Source organism: Ochotona princeps, chromosome 10 (genome assembly GCF_030435755.1).
Source record: "Ochotona princeps isolate mOchPri1 chromosome 10, mOchPri1.hap1, whole genome shotgun sequence".
Classification (NCBI taxonomy): Eukaryota; Metazoa; Chordata; class Mammalia; order Lagomorpha; family Ochotonidae; genus Ochotona; species Ochotona princeps.
In genome coordinates this window covers 34,401,443-34,427,911 of record NC_080841.1, presented here as the reverse complement: position 1 = coordinate 34,427,911, position 26,469 = coordinate 34,401,443, and the positions used below count along the sequence as shown (strand labels likewise).

The following is a 26,469-nucleotide window of genomic DNA, read 5'->3' as shown; positions in this document are numbered from 1 at the left end:
TTCATGTCCTGTCCTCAGATGTCCCAACACACTTACACATAAGGTTTTAGGAACACATCCATTTTAAATATGTGAAGTAATAAGAAGGGATCCTAATAAAATCTTGGCCCCAAAAGAAAACTCAAGGATGCTGCCCAGTGTTTTACCTTGTAGATGAGGGAATAGTATGCCATATTTACAAAAGTGTCCCCAAATGCACAGCCGACTGCACTGAAGGTTGGACTAGACCCCATGGTCAGGAGCCTGCCCCAGGCGCGTTTTGGTTACTGAGGTAGTTTTTCTGGGTCCCTGTGGATACCTGATCTAAATCCCAATAGCTTTTGTGTACAAATAAAAAAAAAATCAAAGAACTTAACATTAAGACTGAAAGAACTTGTAGTGTAACACTCTGAAACAGGTGGTGATCATAGCCACTTTCACTACGAAGTCAGTTATTGCCCAAGCTTACGGTCGCACACTGTCCCCTGGGTTGAGCCAGGAATATTGCTTTGACTGCAACATTATGATCGGCCGCATAGCGCTTCCGAAAGCTCTATGCCATGCAAAGCACTCAAGTGCTAACTCCACTGTCTGGTCCGGTTAGTTGATGGAAGTGCTTGTTCTTTTCCATCCACGGTTTTCAAGGAACGGTCCTGGAGGAAGATGTCCATGGGTCACGTTCACGCTGGGGAGAGACTGGGTGATGGTGGTGGAGTAGGCGGTGGTGCGCGGGAGGGATACAACCCAAAGAAGAAACGGGAAAAGGGAGAGCCTCAGCCCCCTGAGAAGACAGAGTGGGTCCAGTTTCCTTTCACATGCTCTGTTGCCTCAAGCTCCCTGTCATTCTTCCCCTGCAGGCTGCGGGGGGACTCTGTATGGAGACAGCGGCTCCTTCACCAGCCCTGGGTATCCGGACACGTACCCAAATAACACCCACTGCGAGTGGACCCTCATCGCGCCCACCAGCAGGCATGTCACGGTCAGCTTCTACTTCATCAGCATTGCAGACCCTGGAGACTGCATCCAGAACTACCTCATACTCTACAACGGGCCCAGCGCCAGCTCGCCTTCCTACGGACCCTACTGTGGAGCAGTGAGTACAACAAACGTTCCCATGCCCGCTGGACAATGACAGTATCTTAGCAGATAGTCTTTAAAAGGCACCTGCCAAGTACAAAGCGTAAGCCTTTAACAAATTCAGGACGTTTCCGGACTGCCTTGCTATTTGGGGAACACGGGCGCCATCTGGTGGTCGTTGCATTAAATTACTATTTCTAGTTGCCCAATGAGAATGCACTGGAATCATCTACCGCAGAGTACTTGACATTGCAGACATTCAATTCCCGGACAATGCTATTGAATCAGAATTTGAAGTGGTATAGAGCCAGGTGGAGTTAGGTAGCTCGCTGTTCTTTAAAAGCGCCATATGTAAGTTCAGTGCAGCAATCAGGGCCAAATACTCATTGGTATGTGGGGGTTTTATTAGTCTGTTTTAATAGTTTATTGATATAAATATACAGTTTTTCAGGGCACTATGCACTATTTCAACAGATACACAGCCTAAAATTATCAAACCTTGCAACTAGCCAGAAATACCCATGTACATTTCTCTGTAAATGGAACCATAGAAAATTAGACTGCTAGCTCTATTTTGTGTTCTACTTGTTGAAAATGGCAGGAACTGTTTGAAGAAGTGGCGACCGGTGCCTGACCACCTAAGTTCTGAGCGGACAGGTCTCCTGTAGATGTGAGGCTCTACAGTCACAGGCCTCTGCCCCGGCCCACTGCTCGGTGTTGGTGGGAGGGAAGTGTGCCCCGGCAGAGGCACTTGGCTTCTCAATGTCCTGCTCTTTACACATGTGCAAAAAGGCTTTCTCATCAAAGATTTCTAGAACTCCAGAGAGGTTTTTAAGTATAATTATTTGTAAAACTAATTTTTTTTCTCCCAAAAATATCAAAAGCAGATCAAACTTTGTGAAATCGTGAGGATTCTCCTACAATTGTAAAACTAGATGTATGCATTTTAAAAAATACATAGACCTCATTTATTTGAATGTCAGAGAGAGAATGAGCTTCCATCTGCTGATTCAGTCCCCAGATGGCTACCATAGCTGAGCCTGAGGTCAGGAGCTTCACCCAGGGTGCCAACAGCAGTGGCTCTTCGCAGCCCACCCACAGGGGACTGGATCAGAAGTGAAACAGCCAGGAAATGGACCATATGGGATGCTGGCGCCACGGCTTTACCCACTGCAACACAAAGTGGGCCCCATTACGTCCATTGTGGTTACAATATTCTCCAAGTTTTATAATTCCTCTTAAATGTCTCATGTGCAATCTTTTTTTTGCCAATGAACATTTCATAAATGGTAAGTATAAGCATAAAACATAAACATAAAAACTTCATAACACGTAAAGACACAGCCCAGAGTAAATTTATTACAAGTGCTGGTGGAAGTGACTCCTTGTATTTCAAGTGGAGACACAAACCCTAAGATGATTTGAAGATGTTTTGTGTTCTGATAAAATGAGTGTCATTGTGCTTAGGAGGATCCCCTCATTCACAGGTACTTCTAAAAAGTCAGAGGAGCAGGAAAAAAAACAAGGGAAATTAAAGCAGTTCAAAACTTCTGTTAAATCTATATCAATTGGTCAATGTGGAATAAGAATTTAAAATCTGGGAGCAGATTAAATTGGGGGAAAAAGTTCATGGTAAAAATCTCTCTCTCACACACACACAAACACACATGTATATGTTCAGGTAAAATCTCCTGCCTTCATCTTATTGATTTACTGTCTTGCAATTCAACAAATCTGTGTTTTGATGACTTGGATGGGGCTCAGGCAGGGAAGTCCAGTGACATCAGCTTTACACGAGCAGGACACTTTGTGTTTGGTTCTTTTTTTTTAATAACTCTAGTGTTTACAACAACTGCTCCAACATGCTAGTACCTTGAGTGACATTTATCAGGTAATTGATTAATGAGAGGACACTGAGGCCTGGCTAGCTGCAGCCCCACATCACCCATTCATACTGTTTATAGGTGAATTTTTTAATATGGTATTTTATTTATTATTTCTTGAGATCACCTTTTTATTATTGCCGAAAGTTTAATGGCTCTACTAAACAAGGAATTAAACAAAAGGAAGAAGATCCTCAATCAGCAAGAAAATAGGCAAGGGAGAGGCACAGGGATAAAAGGAAGAGGTGTTCCCCTTCTCAGGATGGCTTGGAAGACAGGCCCAGGCTCGAAGGCTGCAGGACTGCAGGGGCCCGCCCGTTTGTCTGAATACTCTACCCAATTTGACAAAACACTGTATTTGCAGCAAACCTTATGTCAGCACTTTCCCTAATTTTTTTTATTTTTAATTTTATCTCCCACATGTAGGGAAGAACATATGGTTTTTGGCTTTCTTGTATGGCTTATTCCACTCAACAGGCTGTCCTCCAGTTCTAACCATTTTGCTGAAAGAAACAAGAAACGCATTTCATGCCTCACCGTTCGCCCCCGAATGCGCACAATGGAATAGGTTCTAGCAAATCCCCGTACGTGTGCAGCGTCGCCATCACAGTCAACTGTAGGACATTGTCATTGCTGGAGCAAGAAAACCATGTACCTATGCACAACCATGCCATTTTCCACACAGCTCTCCAACCCAGCAACATTCATCCTTGGCCAGATTATCCTAAGATTGTGAGAGTACTTTAATGGAATAAAAGCCTAAGTTGAGCTGCAGGCATTAAGACAGTGCTTGGGATGCAAGAACACGTGTGCTCAAGTCCCAGCCCCATTCCCGATGGAGCCTCCAGAAGTGCATGTCCTGGGAAGCAGCAGGGGTCCATCTGGGAGAGGGGCGCTGTCACCCCTCCTGGGGGCCCTGGGTGGAGGGCCGGCTCCCAGCCCTCCCAAGACCTGGGGAGTGAGTCCAGTAGCTGAATGTTCTCTCTCTGTCACCCCTCCTGGGGGCCCCGGATGGAGGGCCCGGCTCCCAGCCCTCCCAAGACCTGGGGAGTGAGTCCAGTAGCTGAATGTTCTCTCTCTGTCACCCCTCCTGGGGGCCCCGGATGGAGGGCCCGGCTCCCAGCCCTCCCAAGACCTGGGGAGTGAGTCCAGTAGCTGAATGTTCTCTCTCTGTCACCCCTCCTGGGGGCCCCGGATGGAGGGCCGGCTCCCAGCCCTCCCAAGACCTGGGGAGTGAGTCCAGTAGCTGAATGTTCTCTCTCTGTCACCCCTCCTGGGGGCCCCGGATGGAGGGCCGGCTCCCAGCCCTCCCAAGACCTGGGGAGTGAGTCCAGTAGCTGAATGTTCTCCCTCTCTGTCACCCCTCCTGGGGGCCCTGGATGGAGGGCCCGGCTCCCAGCCCTCCCAAGACCTGGGGAGTGAGTCCAGTAGCTGAATGTTCTCTCTCTGTCACTCTCCCTTTCACTCTTTCTGTATCTCTCTCTCTGTCCTCCAGACAATTATGTTTAAGTTGCTAATTTTTTAAAAGAAATTGATGTTGGTGCCGAACGTTGAAATCCATCCATGTGAGTAATCTTAGGAAAGCTCAGGCAAAATGCATACTAGGAAAAAGTGTGCACGGACGACGAAGTGTGTTCTAGCAAAATAAGCTTATCTTTAATTCGATTTTTCTACAAGCTTTCTGAAGTTCCTTCACAGAGGGGGGTCATTTTGAATTCTGTAAAGCTTCCTTGTGTAGTACTGTTTTTTTTTAAGCTAGGCTAACATTTCTGCAAAATGTTCACATTTGTAAAAAGCATTGATTTTTAATTTTTTTTTTATTTTCAACTTTAGGACACCAGCATAGCGCCCTTTGTAACTTCCTCAAACCGCGTCTTCATCAGATTCCACGCCACCCACGCAGCGCAGCCGTCTGCCTTCCGGCTGACCTGGGACAGCTAAGGGGTCGAGGGCGGGGAGTGCTCCACACCCGACCTCCACACAGGCCCAGGAGGCATCACGCGGGACACGCTCAGCCAGCCTGACACATCCCCGCCCATGCCTTCTAGAACCCTTGGACATCTTGAGCAAACATGTATACATGCACATTTGTTTTTTGAATGTAAAATATAGCTTCTTTATTCTTAACTGTGCGTGTCATTCTTATTTCTAATACTCTGGACTGAAAAAATGTTAAATTCTTCACAGAGTTGTAAACAGTTATGACACATGTGTTAGAAAATGTTAGAGATCGTGACAAAATAGGATTGTAATTTTCACTGTGAATGTCCAACTCAAGGTAAGAAACTGAATTGCACACAATTATGCGGCATCGGTTTTTGGGACATGAGCAATTAGTTTTCATGACAGGATATATATTAATTTTCATATATGCATACATACACATCTTCCAGAGTGCAAATTTTGAATTTTAGCTCCTCAGTTAAGCTCTTATTTAGCTATTTGTAAAATGAGATTCTCGTACTTCTCCATCGGATTGCTGGACCTAAGTTCGTTTCTGCACGTAAAGCATGGAGAAGGGCCTGTGGGACAAACTCCGGCATCAGTACCTGTCAGCCCCAGCATGGAGCCGGAGGGTGACAGACACTGTCCTGGCAGACAGACGCGCTTGGCCCCGCCCCCTCCTCCAAGGCCACGCCCAATTCCACCCGCCTGCCCCCCCCTCCTCCAAGGCCACACCCAATCCCACCTACTCACCCCTGCGCATGCTCCTAAGTACATCCTGCCTTGGCTACAGAAACCTTAACCCCGACCTTGGAATTGCCCCCTCTTGGCCTGGAGCTTCTGTGTCTTCCCACACTGAGTCCGCCCCACCCCCTGCGTTTACTTCCAGGACCCTGGGCCGTCCGTCCTTACCGTTGAAATAGGTTCTTACAACTTTATCTCCCCCAGGTCTTCACACCCCTCACTTCTGCTAACGGCTTCCATTCTGCACAGGCAATTCTCTCTTTTTGTCCTTTTTTTTTTTTTTTTACTTTGCCCAATAAAAGCAGCTTCTGTGTGTGTGTGTGTAACTGGAACCAAATTCTGCATGCCCTGCTGGCTGTGCCGTTGCCCCTGCTGTCCCCAGCACTCCTCGGCCTCATTGCTGCTCAGTCTCCATCCTTTTCATTACCAATCCGGCTGTCCTGAGACCATGCCCGACGGCTGACCTGCTAAGCTGCTGCACGCCTTCCCAACCATACCCTTCCTACTTTTGTCTGTCATTTAAAGAACTAGTAAGTATAGCTTTATAAAGCACAGCGCCTGTTCTTTTAATTGTCTGCTCAAAAGCCTTCATCAACGCTCTAGTGGTTACAGAAAAACAATTCAAACTAAACTGGTTTGCGAGGCCTGCGGCACTTGTAGCCTGATGAGGCTTCCTCCCTGAATACGTGTCCTCATACACCCTGGAGAACAGCCCAGAACCGCCCCACGGGCCCAGAAGAGTCCCTTGGTTTTCTGGGCGCTCGGCCTTTCCTCTCACACTTCTCTTTATGCAGGTCTCCTACTTCCGCGTTGTCTGTGGTCCAGCTCTAACCTCTTACCTGCACACAGCTTGCTGAATTCCATCACAGGAATAAGTTAGCTTCATCCTTCCTGGTATTTTCTTTTTTCTTCTTCTTCTTCTTTTTTTTTTTTTTTTATTAGAAGAGTGCTCTTTACCACAAGAAAAACTTAAATATAACCAATACTGAAAATAATGTAACTGGCTTATCTAGCCTTGGCCAGAGTGTTTTATTCAACAGGCCTTTATTTGCTGTTCCACGAGCAGTCATTTAATCAGCTTATGCAACCAGAGATAACTTGAAAACATGAGTAAAGAATACGGAATGATGAACCAGCAAGTTGGGTTCTTTTGTGTTTCTGACAGACATGGTTTTTAAAGTAAATCCAAAAATCCAAAGCAAATCATGTAGAAAGTTCTCTTTTCCTACAATAAGGCCTCACAAACATGCTCAACAGCATCCTAAAATGTCAAAATGCTATACTTCACACACTTCTCAAACATATGTAGATCAGCCAGTGAACATTCTGACCATGTTTTTATAGGTGAGTCAAAGCATCAACATTCTCTGATAGGATCACATCGCCGCACATGCAGACCCTTTAGAAACATGCTTCCCCAGACGGAACTGCTCCTCGAACAAGCAAGAAACTGGTCAGAGTCAGTGCCTACCATCGGGGTCTTAAAGGTCCAGAAGTCATGAGCGGGCACAGTTCTCTGGCTGGAGAGAATCCACCCCTTCTCATGCGGCATGCGAGCAGCCTATCAGGGATCAGTGGGAATGCATGAGGGCGGAATTCCCGCAGCACTTGGAGCTACAAGTGAGCAGGGCGAGGCCTTGCGGCATCCGTGGTGGGGGCAGAAGCTCCTTCCTCACTGTAGCAGGCTTTATCGGACACATTCCACTTGAGAGGAATTTTTAAGGGGAAAAAAAGAGCAGCAACCATCACTCTTGGCTGAGCAATGAGGTGGGTGGGCGGTTTGCACACAGAAAATGAGAACAGGTGTCTGCCAGGACTATGTCACTCAGGCCCTGGGAGGGACCAAGCAGCTTCCTGCGACCCCAAAATCTTTTTAGCACAGGTAGCCCCACTTTTTTTTTAAAGTATTGGATCTTAGGATTTTAAAAGATTTAAAAAATGTCAGATTCAATCAGCTCAACTAGCTTTAAAAACAAAAACTTCTATGATATTCAGTGTCAAGACCAAATGTTCTGTTTGTTTATTTTAGAGGTTTATTTTTATTGGAAAGGCAGATTTACAGAGAGAAGGGGAGACAGGAAGATCCTCCATCTATTGGTTCACTCCCCAAATGACTGTAATGATCAGAACTGAGCCGATCTGAAGCAAGGAGCCAGGAGTTTCTTCCAGGTCTCTCACATGGGTACAGGGTCTCAAGGCTTTGGGCCATTCTCTTCTGCTTTCCAAGGCCACAAACAGGGACATGGATAGAAATGGAGCAGCCGGGACACAAAAACAGTACTCATATGGGATCCTGGCACTTTGTAAGGTGAGGATTTGGCCATTGAGCCATTGTACAAAGCCCACTTTTGAAAAGTTTTAAGGCAAACAAAATTCCTAGAAGTGGGAAGTGAATAAGAGAATGCTGAAAAATGAAAGGGAAAGGAAGAAGCTTCAGCCTACAAGAACTTCAAGAGAGAAGTGCATCAGTGCTGGCAGCTGGTGTTCCAGGTGTGAGGTGCTGCGACAGGAAGTGAAGGAACTGAATTAACACAGCCCCCTTTCTTCAGCGAGGGAAGCCTCGTGACGCCCTACAGGTGTAAAACAGGGTTCTTGCCGTTGGCACTGACGGACAGCAGGACAGCACGTTAAGCCACTGCTCCCAGATCTAAGGGCCAGTTTGGGTCCCAGCTTCTCCATGTCAATCCAGCTCGCTGCTACTGAGCCTGGGAAACACTCAAAAGACTGCCCAAGGATCAGGACCCTGGCCGCCTCCGTGGGAAGCCCGGATGGAGCCCCAGCCTCCTGATTTTGGCCTGGCCCAGTATGGCTGCTGTGACCACTTGGGGGGTTAAACCAATGGATAGAAGACACTTCTCTCTCTCTTGTTCTCGCTCTTTCTCTACCAGGCTGCTTTTAAAATAAATCTTAAAAAAAAAAAAAAACCTGTCTCTTCACCTCTGAAGCATTGTAACATACAGTACAAGGAAAATTACTTCTCACGCAACGTGGAAACAATGTGCATGGGAAAGAGTGGAAAGAAACTGTTTCCAGAAAAACAATCTCAGCTCTTCAGGCTTGCATTTAAAGGGGCAATCAAAACTCACTCCTCCATGATAGGAAGAATATTAGCATCGATGGGAAAGAACTAGATAAACATGTATAAAGGACTTTTGAAAAAGATGAACGGAGTCCATACCAGAGAAGTTTCAAAAGTCAGAGTTACAAGCATTAGAGGAGAGAATGAGCTCAGGAAACAAAGGCAGGTGCTGCCGAAGAGAAGCAAGTGTGAGGCCCTCATTCAGGAGGGAGACAGAGGAAAGAGAGAGGGAAAGCGAGGGTGTAGAGATGCCTGCCCATAGGCTCAGAGAGCCAGAGCTCCATCTGGGTCTCCCACAGGAGCAGTAAGGGCTGTACCACATGGGCCACCCTCTGCGGTCTTCCCAGGCACACAGCAAGGGCGCTGGGATGACAGGCCAGCTATGCAGACAGCTGCTTAGCTGACAGTGCCACAGAGCAGGAACCCCACACCTCTCTACGGTTCTGATCATTAACACAACATTATATGGTGCCCTCACACTTCTGTCATTTATACATGCACTTATGTCATATCATATCATATTGCCTATTATTTAGGTGGTAGGGAAATGCCCGGTCTCACCCTCTTGTCCAAAGAATAAAATTGCCTTTAAGGAACTGGGTGAGGAAACAGAGCGAAAAGCTGCGGATTTTGTCAGAATTCAAAACTTGGTTGCTTTTCAAAAGACAAAGTGGGGGATTCCTGGCTTCTGGCATTTTGTCTCACGGATATAAAAGTCAACTGCCATGTATTAAGTGGTTGGATTTTACTTGTAGCCTAAATTGCTCGAGATCTAGGGAGTCAGGTGCAAGAGCCAGCTGTAGAAATCTACCAGGTTTCACAAAGCACGTTTTCTGCTTCGGGCTGTGACTACACACACCACGGTAAACAGCAGGAGTAGTCCGACTTCATGACCCGCCAAGGCTACTTAAAGGCACAATCTGGGGAGAGGAACTCAGGGTAGCAACTTCTGGCAAAGTAGATCCGTAATTACTAAAAGAAGGAAAATGAGGTTTACTCGCTAAAACCAAACTAAGCCCTCGCCTCCTCCAAACAATTCCCTGCCCGAATTCCCCACTTCCGACCACAGCACTCTGTACTTCGATTAGCCAATGGAGCATGCGCAAACATTCATGCGCACGCGTCAAAGGAAGCCTAACGCCCCAAGAGCTCCTTCTAGAGGATAGCCTCACGTCAGCATGGGGGCGGAGCCAGAGAGCCGGTCACAAACATGATTGGCCAGCCTAGGGGTTCGTATTCTTTTCTGGGCGGAGCCTAGCCTGGAGCCACGTCTGGGAAACTGTTGTCCTAATTTGGGAAGGGTCTGGCGCGGGCGGGGCGCGGGCGGGGCGCGCCGGTGTGCGCGTGCGCCGCGCGCCGGGAACAGGGCGTGTTCCTTGTTCGGTCCCCGGGGTGGGTGCATCGCCGGCTGCCGGAGTGTGTCCTGTGGGAGTCTTTCGTTCCACGCCCGCACTCCTAGGAGCTGTCCCCCGCGGTGTGTGTGTGTGTGTGTGTGTGTGGCGCTGCTCCCTGCGCGGCCGGAACGGTCCCGGGCACTGGCCACTCTGCCCTCCCTGCCCTTCCCCATCCTCCTGTCCTCAACTGGACCCTGTCCTCCCTGGGTGCCCGCCTCTCCAGCTGGGCTGAGAGTGGCAGCTCAAGGGTCTTTTCTTTTCCTGCAGCTTCTAACCGTCGCCCACGTGCTTGGTTGTCCTTTGGTACCGACCATGTCCAAGTCCCTGAAAAAGTTGGTGGAGGAGAGCCGAGAGAAGAACCAGCCGGAAGTGGACATGAGTGACCGCGGCGTCTCCAACATGCTGGATGTCAACGGCTTGTGTGAGTGCTTGGCCAGGGCCTGCCTCTTCTGGGGCGGCTCCTGAGGGGGCCTTTGGCTGAGGCGCACCCCGCCTGAGCTGCTCAGTGTCTCTCTGTCAGGCGAGAAAGTTTCCGAATTCCTCCTGCTCCCATTGGGAAGCGAGTCCAGGAATCGGAGTCTTATCCTCCTCGTTTGTGCTGCTTTGAAGCGTTGGATTGGATGTTGCACCCCGTCTTCTGAATAGACACTTTAGTTTGTTGGAGATCGGTTTGGAAACTCTTCTCCTTTTTAAAATTTAGTCTTTGTCCACGAGCAAAGGGCATGCAGAAGTTTCCTGATGAGTAAGAATTCTTGTGCCTGGAGAGTTGTGTTTATTTTGTGACCTGTGTATTTCTTCCTGGGGCTTCATTCTCCCAATTTAGTCCTGGTGGTGTTCACTTCTTGCTTTGCTGTGATGTCTCCCAAACTTGCTACCTTACCTTGCTGTAGTTTATGCAGTGAAATCGCTGTTTGTTTTTTTGTTTTGTTTTGTTTTGTTTTTTACTAAGAAACCAAGACTTTGCGTTTGGGCATTCCTGCTTCCTAGATATTGACGACTAATTACATTGTTTGGAAGACTTGCTAAGTGAGTGATAGCGCCTCTTGAAGCTGCGTGTGACTTTGCCCGGGACCTCCGCTGGCCACTTGTCGCGGTTGTCCATTACCGACTGTGACCTGTGTCGCCCTTTCCGAATCCCAGCACAATCTGATCCTTCCTGCGGGTTTGGGTCTCAGCCCTGGTGAATGTCCGCCACTTCCGCCTGCGCCTTCAGATCCTGGTGCCTTTGCAGGTGTCCCTGTTCTGTACCTGAAATCCCTTTCGCTCCGGATGGAGACGCAGCTCCGCCCTCTCAGCCTGGGCGTGTCCTTGTCTCTTTCCTCCTCTGTGAAGCTGGACCGTGTTGCATCCCGTTCTGAAGGGTGGCCGTTTTGTTTTTTATTCTAGATGTCTCCGCACGAACGCTGCGGCCTTCATGTTCGCGTTCTTCCTCATGGTGCCTGGGATGCAGTGGTGCTACCAGGTGATAAATGAATGACAAAGAGTGTTGGACTAGGCGTGCAGGTTTAGGAAAGCCAGGCCAGAGTGGGGCAGTGCGGAAGGAAAGATCTGACCAGGAAGGATACAAGGGGGACTGTGGGCTGATGTCGTGGCGCAGTGTGTTAAGCTGCCGCATAGAACACAGGCATCCTATATGAGCAGCAGTCGGAGTCCCTGCTGGGGCACCTGGGAAAGCAGCAGCACATGGCTCAGGTGTCTGGCCCCTGTGTCCATAGGAGGTACCTGAGATAGAGTTCTGCAGGCCCAGCTTTGCTATTTAGGGGTGAACAAGCAGGAGCATGTCTGCCTTTCTCTTTCTCTGTTTTTCTGTCTTAAAAAAACAGAATAAATGCTAAAAAAAAAAAAAAAAAAAAAAAAGAAGAAGAAAAAGGTAAGGACTAGTCTGTTGGTACCAAGGGAACAGAATGAGGTTTCCTGTGGATGCGTGGTCTGTGCCCGACATGGGTGCTGTTCATGATGTAGTGGGGAGGGAAGGGGACCCCAAGCTGCTGTAATTAGGCCTCGCCCCTGGTATGCTGGTCTGTGGCTGGAGGGAAGGCTCCTGGGTGGCAGTCATGGAGCAGACCTGTCTGGTCCTGTCCAGTTGAGCATCCGGTGTGTCCTCAACTGCCCTTGCCCTGCTCTGTTGTGGTCATGATCATGCCTGGAGCCCCAGCTGCTACAGAGAAAGAAGAGGGTGAATGGCAGGTGGGCAGGGCGGTGTGTCTGCCAGCCGCCTCCGCCCAAGGCCTTCTGCCCCTTGGTGCAGAGGGAAGTTACGGTCAGCCTAGCAGCTTCGCATCCTCCCGCTTTTGAAGAGGAGACGAGATGGGATATTTTTAGGGGCAAGGGGGAGCGTGGCTTAGCTATTTCGGATCCACTGCAATCTTTCTTTGAAGCCTTGGCTTTTATGAAAGGCGAGCAGATAGCCACTTGCCACCCGTGAGACCTGTTTCCTGTGTAGCGGGTGGGAGGAAGCGCCATCACCCTGCAGTTTGCCCAGAGCCGCAGCACAGGAAGAGTGGTGGTATGCGGGGAGGCCAGAAACTCCTGGAAAAGTGAAAGGCGACCCTCTGGCCCTTGGAGGACAGTTGAGAGGAAGTGGATTTGGAGACTGGCTTCTGTGGCCTTGACCCAAGGAGGGGCTCTGGTCTCTCCCACCTCGCAGAGGCTGGAGAATTGCAGCTGCAGAATGGCTCCTTCCTCGGGGGCTGGGCAGTCATGTGAACAGGTGGAGTGAGGCGCTGGACAAGGGGATGCCAATGCTAACGTGGGAACTCCCATACGCCTTATCTAATGGCAGTATTTCTGTTGTCAGTCTCCACCTTAACTAACACAGGTGATAATCAACCTGCCCTGGCAGAAAGTGGTTGCTTTTTTTTTTCTATCTCAACCTTCATCAACATTATCCTGACTCTGATTTCTCAAGGGATAAGCAACATGTAACTTTAAAGAAAAGAATGGAAGTTTTGTGTTTCTCTTCTTGGCATGACGACCTTTCTACGAAGGAGAGTTGAATCATAAGAACCTCAGATTCAGTAAAATTCCTTTCTTCTTCTTTTTTTTTTTTTTAGATTTATTCTATTTTTATTTGAAAGGCAGAGCCACAGTGAGAAGGGGAGTCCCAGTGAGGAATCTGCCATCTATTGGTTCACTCCCCATGTGGCTGCAGTGACTGGAGCTGAGCTGATCAGGAGCCAGGAACCTCTTCCAGGTCTCCCACGCGGGTGCAGGGTCCCAAGGCTTTGGGCCGTCCTCGACTGCTTTCCCAGGCCACAAGCAGGGAGCTGGATGGGAAGTGGAGCTGCGTACAAACTGGTGTGCGTAAGGGAAAGCAGTACCACAGGCAAAGGCTCAGCTTACCGCACCACGGCGCCAGCCCCAGTAAAATTCCCTCTGAGATGATTTGAGACATTGGAAAGGCGGGGATGGATCTCACGCAGCTGCTGCAGTTTTCAGCCAATCCAGCCAGAAACCGCCGTGCTGGGGAGCTGAGTTCTGGTCCTTTAACTCGCTGCTGTGTGACCCTGGAGAATGGACTTAGCTTTGCTGGGCTTTCCCATCCTTCCAGTCAAATGGGAACGGAAGTCATCACTGTGTTAAGGTTAAATACAGTGCCACACATGCAGTGTTCACTGTTAGTGTGACTAGAGAAAGACGCAGGAAGCCAGTTACAACATAGGTGATTGTCCCAATCAAAAAGTCAACTTGGTTCATTAGACTGGATGTCATATGTTGACCTTTTCCACGCGGTATATTAGAATCCAGAGAGGGTGACATTTTTGCTCAGGGTTCTAATTGATTCAGACAGTTGATCCTTTGAAGTCCGTGCTAATTATATTTCTTTGCTATCGTTTCTTTTTCTGCGCCGCGTGTAGGTAGCCTGCACGCGTTCTCCCAAAAGGCTCCGGAGTTCTGTGATGAGCCAGCTCCCCCTGCAGCTGTGGCTGCCCCGCCCCAGGGAGCGGCTTTCAAAGCACCCCAGGCAGGCCTGCAGGAGCCCGCACTTGAGTGGCCACCGGGTGGTCCAGTCTTTCCTAGTCTCCCTCTCCTTCTCCCTCCCCCGGATTTAGGCTAAAACATTTTTCAGATCAATCTTTTCTTTTTAAAGATTTATTTTATTTTTATTGGAAAGTCAGATATACAGAGAAGAGGAGAGACCGAGAGGAAGATCTCTGTTGATTTGCTCCACAAGCGGCTGCAACAGCTGGCACTGAGCCAGTCGGAAACCAGGAGCCAGGAGCTCTTCCAGGTCTCCCACACGGGGTGTAGGGTCCCAAGGCTTTGGGCCATCCTCGACTGCTTTCCCAGGCCACAGCAGGGAGCTGGATGGGAAGTGGGGCCTCCAGGATCAGAACATGCACCCATATGGGATCCCAGCGCATGCAAGATAAGGGCTTTAGTTGCTAGGCTACCACGCTGGGCCCAGGTAAATCTTTAAAAGAAGATGCTAACCTGCTCTCGAGGAAGGGCCTTTGTGGAGGACCCTGTCGGATTGCTGCAGACAGGTGTTCCTAGGAGAACCAGCTCATCCTGGCAGTGGCCATTGCGCTGTGTTGTCAGAGGCTGGTCCCTGGGGGAGGGAGGGTGGGTGCACAGGTGATTTTTGTGGTCATGTGTACGAAGGGCCTGTAGTTTTCACTCCTCTGGGTTGTCTGGTGGCTGCCTTTGTGTTTTTAAACATGAAGTGCCAGGGCCTGGCCAGCACGTTCTCCAGCAGCCCACTCTGCCTTCTTGGCAGTGAATGCTTGTTGAATGAATAAGTGACTTCCCAAGTGAGAATCCATTCTGTGCCATCTCTTCCAGGAAACCTTCGTAATGCTCAGTTGTTACGCACTGGCCTTGCTTCTCTCACGCAGCTGAGGTTCTAGGCTGTATGCACTGCACTTGGTGTAGTGCCCGGGAAGTTTCCTGAAGGAAGAGAACTCAGTGCTTTTGTTAGGACGTTAGGCATGGCACGGGGGGAGGAGCTTAGTGCTCCCTGCCCTCTGCTGTGGGTTTCTCTTCAGCTTTCTCCAGGGAAAAGATTTTCGCCATCACAGAGACCATCAGGCTGTTGCATGTTGGGCTTCTGATTTTAAGGCAGTAAAAATGGAAAATAATTTCATCACGATGGGACAGATAGATTGTGATCTCTTTGGTGTGGCTAAATGGTGATATGATTTTAATGTCGTTTAAGTTGTTTGATGTTGGACTTGCAGGCAGCCCTTTGTGTTTGCTGTGAGCAGTGCAGCCAAGGCCCACGGGCGTCTCTCTGCCCAGGGTCTCACTGATAACAATACAGGAATACCAGTGTCTACCTCATCGGCTCTGCACCAGGCACCAAATCCACATGGCATAAGGTTTGCCATTATATTTGCTGTTATTAGCATTTTTCTTTTATCTGAAAGACATATTTGAGAAGGAGAGAGAAGGAGAGAGAGAGAGAGAGTGAGCGCAAGTGTTCTTCTGTCTGCTGGTTTATGGCTGCAGTGGCTAGAGCTGAGTTGACCTGAAGCCAGGAGCCAGGAGCTTCTTCCTGGTTTCCCATCTGGATGCAGGGTCCCAAGGCTTTGGACCATCCTCGACTGCTTTCCCAGGCCACAAGCAGGGAGCTGGATGGGAAGTGGAGCAGTTGAGATGTGAACCAGCACTCATTTGGGATGCCAACACTGCAGGTGCAAGTTTAGTCTACTATGCCACGGTGTGCAATATCTTAAAAACTTTTATTTGTGATGATGTAAAAAGTGCAGAAGAATGTCTTTTTGTTTCTCGGAAATGTTGACTGCATTTGTATCTCTTTGGTGTTTTACCTGTTTATCTCACAGTCTCATCACACCAGGACCCACTGCCCCATTCTCACCTGATGTGGAATTTCTGGGGGGATGGGCCTGATATGCCAAGATCAAGAGGTTTATGAGGGGCAAGTTCACGATCAGCGACGGCCAGTTCAGAGCCCAGGCAGGGCTGCAGGCAGCCGTCAAGTGGTTCACAGGATTTCAGCTGCCACGTGCTCGTGGCTAAAGCTCTGTTTAGAATGGCAGGCACAATTAAAAAACTGTGTATCATCTAGTAGCTACTTGGTGTATTGTCTGCATTTTTTTTGTAGTGGCCATTATACAAGACGTTTTGGCATTTTTCGTCATATTGGAACTTTAGACTATCCAGTAATAAGTTAATATTTGCTGTTATATTTTTAAAATGGAGGAATTTGTTGCATCTGAAGTGTCTCCATGTTTCACCATAAGAAGCTGTTGCATCCACTACCTTGCCTTTTTAAGCAGCTCTTCAGTGTGATGCTCAGTGCTGGAACTGTTATGAGTAATAATTGAAAACTACATTGTGTCTTCATAAATTTCGTATACCTTTTTGGAAGAAAAGTTAAGGTAGATGTATCAGGCCACTGTTACAAAGGGAAAAAACAGAGGCAGATTATTTACATTACATAAAGACCTCTTGCTTCTTTGAATGGCAAACTTGCAGCATGGATTGCTTTATTTTTTATTTTTAAAATGAAAAGATAACAAAAATAGAGCTTAAGAATGGGTCATGTAAATGGAGCATGTGGCCAGTAGGGGTCAGTATTGGGCCTGTGAATTTTGTCAAGGGACTTCCTCAGGAATCCAGGCCTATCTTCCCACACTATGCTGCTGCTTCGTCCCTCATCTGTTACCCCTGTCTGCAGGCACAGAGGTGGCCCCTTTGTGGTCTTTCAGCTGCGTACTTCCGTTGAAGGAGCCTTTACCTCTGTTAGGTTCAGTCTAACTCAAAGCGCCTGGTATTCTGGGGTTCTGAGCAGCCTGACACAGTGTCTCCTTTAGAGAGTTCTTGAGGATTGTTGGATTTGAGGTGTTGGTAAAGCTGGAAGAGACACGAGGGGCTGGCATTTGGCAGATGGCGAAGACTTGGCTTAGGATGCTCTGTTGAACCTTGCTTTAGCTCTTGGTTCCAGCGTCCTGCTGATGCGTACCCTTGGAGACAGCTGACAGTGGTCAGTACTTCAACCACTTGGTCTCTGCCATCTGCCTAGGAGAGCTAGAATGAGTTAGAACCAGTTACAACTGGTTGTAGGCATGAGGGGAGTGAGACAGCAGAGGGCGACCTTTGACTCCTGTGTCTGTTAACAGCCATTCCTACAAGGGAACAAGCGTAACAAATGAGAAAGGCAAATGCTAGAATGCCATTGTCTACCTTACTGATTTCCTCGGGATGCCAAAACCACACCATAGATTGGGTGGCTTCCACAGCATGCTTTTCTGCTCACCGTCCTGGAGGCCAGAAGTCCAGGCTCCCCGTGCTACCATGCCCAGCCTGTGCCTGACCACGTCTGTCCATGCCTGCCCGTGGACCTGCCTCCCCGTGCCCGCTGCCTCTTTGTCCAAATCTCCCCAACAACTTGGAATAACAACTAGACGGACTTCCTTGTCACTTAATCTCCTCTTCAAAGGTTCCTTCTCCACATACAGTCCCCTCAGAGGTTGCCAGGGTTCAGGCTTCAGCACAGGAAGTTGGGGGCGCACACCAGTGCAATCCAGAATGTTGGCATTAGCTTCTCTGCAGCTGCGTGCCCTGCCAGCGCAGGGCCTCTCACGCCCATCAGCTCCCTCTGGCTGTTAACATTGTAGGCAGTGGCGAGCTGTGTGGACTCAGTCCCCGTCACCACACAAGCGCCTCTGAGCTCATGCAGTGTGTCTGATGCCTCAGTTCTGATGCCACGTCACTCTGTGACGTGCTTCCTAGCTAAAGGGTAGCCAAGGGCTGCCAATTTGGGAGCAGCTGGGCCTGGCCCACCTTACCCCAGGTGGCGTATTTCAGATTATGCCGAAGCTTGCTGAGCTGGGCCAGTAATCTCCTGGCCACTGCCACCTCTGAGAATGCTGGCTTCCTGAGACTGCTGTGGAGGTCGGATGGTGGCAGAGCACACAGAAGCAGCTTACGCTCTGTTCATCACTATGGACAGATCCCGTCTCTTTTCCTTATGGTTTCCCTTGACCGAATCTAGTGATTAGATGTGCGTCTTTGTATACCATATGTTAATGCATTTTCTTCTAGCTTCAAACTCCGGACATGAGATGCAAGCACCCTGTGGCGTGTGGAGCTGGACAAGATGGTTTTGGGGAATGGTTGGTTCATGTCAGCTAGTCTCATCACATCATGTGTGCCTTGTCAAGATCCTTCCCAGTGCATGCATTTCTCTGCGGGTTGGGTTTGGATGTGGGTCATGTGTCCCCACAAAGGTTTGTGTGCTGAAGAGGTAGCCCCCATTGAAGAGACCAAGAAGTTCTGGAACCTTGCAGAGCTGGGGGCTGGCAGGGACTGGTGGAAGGTGCTGAAGTCACTGGGACATCACAGTGGGGAGAGATGAGCGCAGTTCTCTGCATCGTTCTCTCTTGACATGATTGCACACTCGGCCGCTGTATGCACTTGGCCTCTCCTGTGCCCAGACACGGCCACCACCTGCACCTCACTGGAAGCCGGACAGGTCTTGGACTGCCACATCAGCTTCTCAAACTGTGACTAAAACTATCTCTCCTTCTCTCTCTTTTTCCTTTATTTGTTTTTTCAGGTGTCATGTAATACATTTTCTTTCTTTTTTTTTAAAAAAGATGCATTTATTTTTATTGGAGAGTCAGATCATATTTCCAGAGAAAAGGAGAGACACAGAAAAAGATCTTCCATTCTCTGGTTAACTCCCGAGATTGCTGCAAGAGCTGGAACCAAGCCAATCCAAAGCTAGGAGGTGGGAATGTCTTCTGGGTCTCCCACACAAGTGCAGGGTCCCAAGGCTTTGGGCCATTGTCCACTGCTTTTCCAGGCCACAAAGGAGGGAACTGGATGGGAAATGGAGTGGATGGGATGGAAACTGGCACCCATGTGGGATCCTGGTGCTTGCAAGGTTAGGATTTAGCCATTGACCCATCACACTGGGCTCCTGAACCATTTTCAAACCAGAAAACATGATCATCATCTTGGTAGCCATGCACGGCCCCGTCCCAGGCTGTCCTAGGAGTAGCCATTGCTGTGATCTAGGAAGCATGGTTTGGATTGCCTCTTTGGGAATACATCATTACAGACAGGATCCTCTTGCTCTGCATTGGATTGGCGAGACTCATCTGTATGAAGTTGGTGGTGGGTCCGTGGTGTAACTGTGCTGCTGCCCTTGTCCTTGGGCTCTTGGTGGCCACTTGGGCAGGCCGCTTCCAGGTAGCTGTGATAAGCAGCACCACTGTGCATGCAGGGGTGCATATCTTTTGATGGTCACAGGCGTGCAATCTGTTGATTGTAACACAAGGCGTCAACATTGCTGGGTGATAGAGCACTCTTTCCTGTCCTTTTTAAAAATGGAAGATACAAGTCACCAAATGTGGCAGCTATCTGAAAATTAGGTGACAACAAGTTAGCACTCTGTAATGCGCTTTCCTAGGATGTGCTAACCAGGCTGAGCGAGATGCTCAGGTAGCCAGGTCTGTTTGCCTGGAGGTGTTGCTAGGTAATTACCCTTTCACAGGAGCTGCCCCAGGAGAGCTGTGTTTGCTGGTGACAGTCCCTGAGACCGCAGGCAGCTGTGTGCCAGGGCTGTTAGAGCAGCAGTTAGCGGAGAGCCCCGGATGTGGCAGGCCCTTGCAGCTCACACCTCCATTCATGAACCTGTTGGTCTCTCGGAGCTCTCCTTGTGATGGTGCCCTGGAGCCCTCGGAGCTCAGTGGTGTGACAGTGAGACGGAAGCTCCGAGGAGAGAGCCCTGTCTGAGTCCCCATCCACTCCAGGGACCACTTCTTGCAGAACTCTGTAGTTCCTTTAGCCTCTTGGTGCATTGCCCTCTCCCCAAAAGCCTTCTTCCTCCTGGACTCCTCCCAAGCACTGATGCTTGGCTGCGGTCTAAGGGGCCATCCAGCTTGGCTGCCTGGAGAAACACCTTGGGAGCTAGGAAGCATTTTACAGTGCTTCGGCTACACCCGAGGCCCATTTGATGGAAAATTCTGGGTGTGGAAGCTGCTGTTGAGATGCCTGTAGTGCCATCCTTGCAACATTCTTGTCCTAGCTCAAGCTCAGATTGTTCATTTTGGGGAGCCTCTTGTAGTTGGCTCTTGAGCCCATTGGACAAGAGCCTCATCTTTAATAGCTTCCTTGCAATCTGGGGCGACAAGATGTGCCATATGGCTCTGCATTCCCACTGCAGCCCTACAGGCAGCCGTTCCAGCAAGAGCCCCGCCCCTAACACTCTCTCTTTCTCTCTCTCTATCACTCACTCTCTCACTGCCCCATTTCAGGAGCCCATGATCTAGGCTCGAAATTATTGCAATGATGTTTATATCATTGTTACTGAGGGTGGAGGGGCTCATGGGTTTTAGGCTTCTTTAATGGTTAGACTAAAATTGAGGCCATCATATTTAAAGGTAAGACATCCCTTGAGTTTGCGCTGATACCAACTCCCAGTGTTTGTGCTTCCTGGCAGTGAAAATTGACAGAAGGCCATATTGAAGTCTTACGCTGCTTCTCAAGGGAGCCAGCTCTGGGGACGGGTGGTGCATCGCTGGCTCATCTGTGAGGAGAGCTGGGCTCCATGAGGGCTTTGATTGGGTGAGGAGTTGTGGTGGGGTCCCCTTGGCACACGGCACCTCTGCTTGCTCGGCAGCTTGGTTTGTACCTAGCCTGATGTTCTTGGGTTGCTTTCCTTGCACTCAACGTGCTCAGAATGGCAAGGTCGCTCACTGCTGCCACCCCAGAAGCCACCTCCTAGCTGCCATATTGGGTTATGTTGGGCTAGGGTGTAGGCAGGAGGGGGTCTTTGATCCTTAGGGTGTGGATGCTTCTTGCTCCAGATGGGGTTGGAGCTGGTTGGAGCCACCTGCTGTCGCAGATGCATGCCTGCTGAGGTGGGAGGAGGGCACCAGACAGGTTGGGAGGGCTGGATCTGGGAGTCCTGCTCCTGTTCTTTCTCAGTACGGGGAGTTTGAGCTGACAGGTAGGAGCTTTCCTGTCTACTCTCTCCCTTCCACACCACACATCCCTGACTTTCAGGGCTGCCGCTGGTGAAAGGAACTCAACACCGACTCCCCGTTCCCCCCCGCCCCGCCCCTGTACCTTATGCACAGTCAGCGGTGCTAATCTCACCACCACCAGTGTTGCTGGAAACAATTGTTCTCATTTGCTGCTCTCTTTTACCCTCCTTTGTTTTTTCTTTTAACTAGACTACTTTTCCCAGCAGTTTTAAATTTACAGGGAAATGAAGCTAGAAGTTCAGAGCCCCTTACCCCCCCAGTTTTTTTACTGTTAACATTTAGTATTGGTAAGGCACATTTTCTATAATTCCTCAACCAATATTGATGCAACGTTGTTCCTGAGTCCACAGTTAGATGAGGACTCACTGTGTGTCGTGGCAGTGAGTTGTAGGTGTCGTTTAAGGACCCAGTGGTCGTGTGGGATGGTCTCACTGCCCTCTGTTCAGAACTCCGGGGTCTGTCCTGTTCTCTCTCCATCCCTGTCATCCCCTGAGGTTTTGCAGAATGGCCTTTACAGAATGGGGGATGGCTGCAGCTATGCAGTGTGTAGCTGGACAGACTGGCTGCTTGCAGTCAGGGGAATGCATTTCCGGTTCCATACGCTTTTATGGTTTGGGATCTTTTTTTAAAATTTATTTATTTTTGACAATCTTTACGCGGTTAATTAGGGCACAAAAGTTCAAGGGCTACAGGCAAGTGGGTATGGCTATTATTTCCACATTGTTTTATTCTGAATCTGGGATAAAAGGGAGATAAAGGGAGAAGCCCCCCACCCAGTCTCCCACCCAGCCCAGGTCCCTGATGTGGGGCATGCTCTGAGGGTCTTGCTCAAGTGGTTTTGATAGTTCAACAGTTATGAATTGCTGCCAGTTTCACTATTCCAGGCACAATGAAATCACTGTAGAATCCACTGATTGACATAGTCCATCTTAGAGTCTCCATTTGCCTAGTTTTTCACTGCCAACATATGGCTGGGGTAGTTGATTGATTTGTTCTGTCCTCTGTTGTGGTGCCAGGTGTCCTCTGCAGGTTCCGATGGACTGCCATATGCTCCATGTGCACCTGATCATGCTCTCCACTGCTCCATCTGAGCCTCTGAGGAGGCGTGGCTCTGGCACTTGCACTTCTCTTCATGGTTAGGGTTCTGAGTCTGGCGGTTCAATTGCGGAGATCCCCAAAGAAACTTTGTCTGAGGTGTTCCCAGACCAGATTCTTGTATGTACTTGCAAGTACAGGGCCCGGCACAGTCCATCGCCCCAATCAGCTGGTAGTTGCAATTGCTGGGTCAGTTCTGTTTCCAGTCCTGTCTTCCATTGGAACCAATGGGTGTTGCAGTCCAGCCTGATTCTGCCCAGCACACACTTGGCCCTCACATAAACCAGTAGGAGCTGCAGCCTAGTCAGAGTGACCCACAATAACCCCCACCAGGCCCACCCCCTACCCTAGTTCCCATGCTTGCCCGTATGTACAGCTGACTAGTCCAGTCTGTCCCACATGCCATTCAGCTCTCATATGTGTCACTGGGCATTGAAGCCTAGTTCAACTCATCAGCTCCACTATCCAGCCCACACACATGCTGGTGGGTGCTATTTTGTCCAGTCCTGGTTTTCATGCTCTCCAGTAGGAGTGGTAACCCAAGAGGGAGGTGGCCACTATTTCCCTGCTAGATCACTTCTGGATCATGCACTTTCTGGATGGTTCTGTAGTTTAACATGACAGATTAGGGCCCGGCAGCGTGGCCTAGCAGCTAAAGTCCTCACCTTGAACGCCCCGGGATCCCTTATGGGTGCCGGTTCTAATACCGGCAGCCCCACTTCCTGTCCAGCTCCCTGCTTGTGGCCTGGGAAAGCAGTCGAGGACGGCCCAAGGCTTTGGGACCCTGCACCTGTGTGGGAGAACTGAAAGAGGTTCCAGGTTCTCGGCTTCGGATCAGCGCAGCACCAGCCCGTTGTGCTCACTTGGGGAGTGAATCATCGGATGAAGATCTTCCTCTCTGTCTCTTCTCCTCTCAGTGTATCTGACTTTGTAATAAAAAGAAATAAGTCTTTTTTTTAAAAAAACATGACAGATTAGCCACTGGTGTCTGCATCTGCTATGTGATGCTGTGGCAAAGCCCAACCAACTCTCACCCATTCTGCCTTATGTTTGCACCAGTAGGGACAGTCAATCAAGCCTGGATCTTCCCTAATCTGGCTTGCATGAGGCCCACAGGTGTTGTGGCACTGCCCGATCTGGTCTATCCCCATCCCAACTCATGCTCTCCATTGGGAGAGGTGTTCCAGCAGGGGGGCCGTCCACATTTCCCCTACCAGCTTTACCTCCTCCTTCCCTGGTTCCTACTAGCACTGCTACCCAGACTGGCATGGCCTGCCTCACCTTGGCATTTGTTAGTGGGTGCCGTAGCCTGGCCCGGCCCGGTTCACCCCCAATTCTAGCTGGTGAGGGTTACAGTCTAGCCCAGTCCAGTGTGTACCCTATCCCAGCTGTAATGTGTACTGGTATGTGTTGCAACCATACCTGGCCCGACCCACACTGTTCTGGTGCTCAGATTCGTCAGCAGCCAGTGTAAACTGGTTCAGCCTGGTCCACCCCTGACCTTTGCCAAATGTATGCCAGTGGGTACCTTTCCCTGGCCTGGTCTGGGTTATTCCTTATCATGCTTCTTGCGCTTACCTGCAGGGACTGTGTCCTGCCAGAGGAGTTTCCCAGGCTCCTCCATCAGAACCTCTCCCAGTGCCAGAGTTTGCACATACCGATGCGTCCATGAGCCAGCCCTACTCAGTTCACCTCCTGTCCTAGCAGGAACAGTGGCCTTTCCTGACTGGCCTTCAACCCATTCTGTTTCTTATGTTGGATGTTTCAGCCCAGCCAAGGCTCGTCCATACCCAAACACAGCTCACACATGGATCAGTAGGGGCTGAGACCTAGCCTACTCCGTCCTTCATCTATCCTGGTCCTCCATCTACCGTGGTCCTCCAGAGCACCAGATGGTGCTGGAGTCCAGCCCGGCTTGGTGCATCCAGTCCCAGTCCACACCTGTGCCAAGGGAGACTGCAGCCATACCCAGACCAGAATGCAGCCCCCAACTCCAGCCCCTGCGCTCCTCAGTGGGAACCCCAACCCAGCCAGGGTGTCTCCTCAGCTCCCCAACCAGGCCTGTTCCTAGCCATAAATTGCGTGCATGCCAGTGGTTGCTCTGACTCAGCTTGGCATAGCCCCTCACCTGTCTTGGCCTTTGCCTTAGATGCTGTGGCCTAGTGTTCCTGGCTCATGCAGACTAGTAGGTGCAAGAGCCTAGTTTGGCATGATCTATGCTCCATCCTGATTTCTATTTTTACTTGTGAGCTAAGGTTTTCTCGGCCCTGCCCGGTCTACCCCGTTCCATCACCCACCCACACATTAGCCAGCCGTTGGAGCCAGCCTGTCCGACCCCCAGGCCTGGACCATGTGCTCATGAGTGGGAGCTCTGACCCACCAGGAGAGCTTCCCAAGTTCCTCCACTTGACCCACTCCCAGACCTAGTTCCCATGCCATTGGGTTTTAGGCCAGTGTCTGGCATAGGCAGGCCTTCCATTTGGCCTTGTATGAGGTAGTGAACGCTGCAGCCCGCCCTACCCCACACCCTATTCAGGATGCACATTCAGGTGCTGCTGCCTTGACCAGCCCAGACTGTTGTCGGTTCCCCTACCTGTGAGTGATGGCAGGCTCCCTGGTCACGCCTAGCTTAGTCCACCACCACCCCAACCCATGAGCTAACCAGTGGGACTAGTATTTCCACAGGGTTTGTCCCCCCACACAGAATCTACCCCCGGAAATGGTTCTCTCGTGTGCACTGTCCAATGTGACCCATCTCCTGATCCATCATTCTGTCAGGTATTAGGATCCGGCCCTGCTAGACAAGCCCCCAGCCTTAGCTATTGCATGGGCTGGTGTACAGTGGTCAGCAAAAGAGGCTGGTATATTACTCTGACCCATGAAGATCATCTGGTTCCTCTCCTCCAAACCACCAGGTCTCAGTACCCTTGCTTGCCTTCAAAGGAAAAGTTACTCTGTCACTGGGAGTCTTCAGGATTGATTCGCAATCCAGAAGCACAGTGGGCTGAACCTGGAGGTATCTAGGCAGCAATTCATACCTCCAAAACCCCAGAGCTCGCCGTCAGGTGGCCAGCAGGTGGAGCCTGGCGCCAAATGGCCCACTGGCCGCCTGGGGACAGCTCACTGCATGTTCGCGGTGGCTGGATTCAGGGACTGAGCATGGGAGTCGGACCCGGCCTGGAACCTGCGGTTGTAGGGCATGGATTTAGCCACTCTGCTATTTGGCCTGGTGGATAGCTTTTCTAAGTTCACAGAGCTCTGTCCTCTCTTGTTCTCATGCAATTTCAAAAGCATAGCAGCTTGTGTTCAGGTAAAGGGCCTGAGAACTCAGACCTTCTTGCCATTTTTATCTCGACCTACCCTGTCCTTGGTCTCCTGTCACTGCTTTGCTGCTGTGTTTTGATTTTGGGCCCTGTCCTGGGAGGGAGCCTAGGGTGCCAGTTTCCAGGTCACAGGGTTTTGTCCTTTCTGCCCCTGGGGTTTGCCATGGTCTGCTACCATTTGGGCGAGTAGCTGATTTCAGCCGCTCTACTCCCGCCGCGCTGGGCAGCTTTCCAACACTGTGCGTTGGCCTTTTGGGGTTCTCTGTTCTCAGATTTGTTAGACACCCTGTAGCTTCCCTGTTTTTGCCTCACAGAGGTCAATGTCACTTCAGCCTTATGGCACTCACTGGCTTAGCTCCTTCCACTTGTATTTTGTAGTTCTGGGGCACATATTAGCACTGGTTTTTTCAAAAAAACTTTTCCCTGAAAAAATTTTTAGAAGATTCATCCATTCTTATAGGAAAGGAACATTTAAGGAGGGGAGAGGCAAAAAGGTCTTTCATCTGCTGATTCACTCCCCAAGTGACCACAACAGCTGGAACTGAGCTGATCTGATGCCAGGAGCCTGGAGCTTCTTCCAGGTCTCTTATGTGGGGGCAGGGTCCCAAGGCTTTGAGCCATCCTGTACTGTCTTTCCAGGCCACAAGCTGGGGAGCTGGAAGGGAAGTGGAGCAGCCAGGACACAAACCAGCACCCATATGGGATTACAGTGCATGCAGTATGAGGATCCAGGCACTAAGCCATCGTGCCGGGCTCCCTACATTTTTAAAATTGCTGGTGGATTATATTGTGTCTTTCTATGTGGGAATTTAAGATTTATAAATAAAACCATCATGGTGGTTTATTTTTTTTTAAGAGAATTTCTAATTATTTGAAAGATACACAAGAGAGGCAGACGAGAGTGAGATCCTATTGGCTGGTTCTTCCCCCCAAGTGCCTGCAATGGTCAGGGCTGGACAGAACCCCAGCGGTTCAGTCCAGGTCTCTGTG

At 49.8% G+C, this 26,469-nt stretch overlaps 2 protein-coding genes across 3 annotated transcripts in view; both read left to right on the top strand.

The window, feature by feature from the left end:
* The window catches only part of CUBN (cubilin), a 218,977-nt gene extending 214,018 nt beyond the window's left edge, over positions 1-4,959 (top strand). The window contains exons 66-67 of the mRNA XM_058669299.1: positions 837-1,072; positions 4,773-4,959. Coding sequence (XP_058525282.1) covers positions 837-1,072; positions 4,773-4,880 — 344 coding nt within the window. The 3' untranslated portion in view covers positions 4,881-4,959. The remainder of the gene's footprint in view (positions 1-836; positions 1,073-4,772) is intronic.
* Positions 4,960-10,040: 5,081 nt separating this feature from the next.
* The window catches only part of RSU1 (Ras suppressor protein 1), a 204,351-nt gene continuing 187,922 nt past the window's right edge, over positions 10,041-26,469 (top strand). Inside the window, exons 1-2 of one of the 2 annotated variants that reach the window (XM_058669297.1) lie at positions 10,041-10,182; positions 10,406-10,521. In XM_058669297.1, coding sequence (XP_058525280.1) covers positions 10,413-10,521 — 109 coding nt within the window. In that variant the 5' untranslated portion in view covers positions 10,041-10,182; positions 10,406-10,412. The other variant, XM_012929964.2, reaches the window with a different exon arrangement.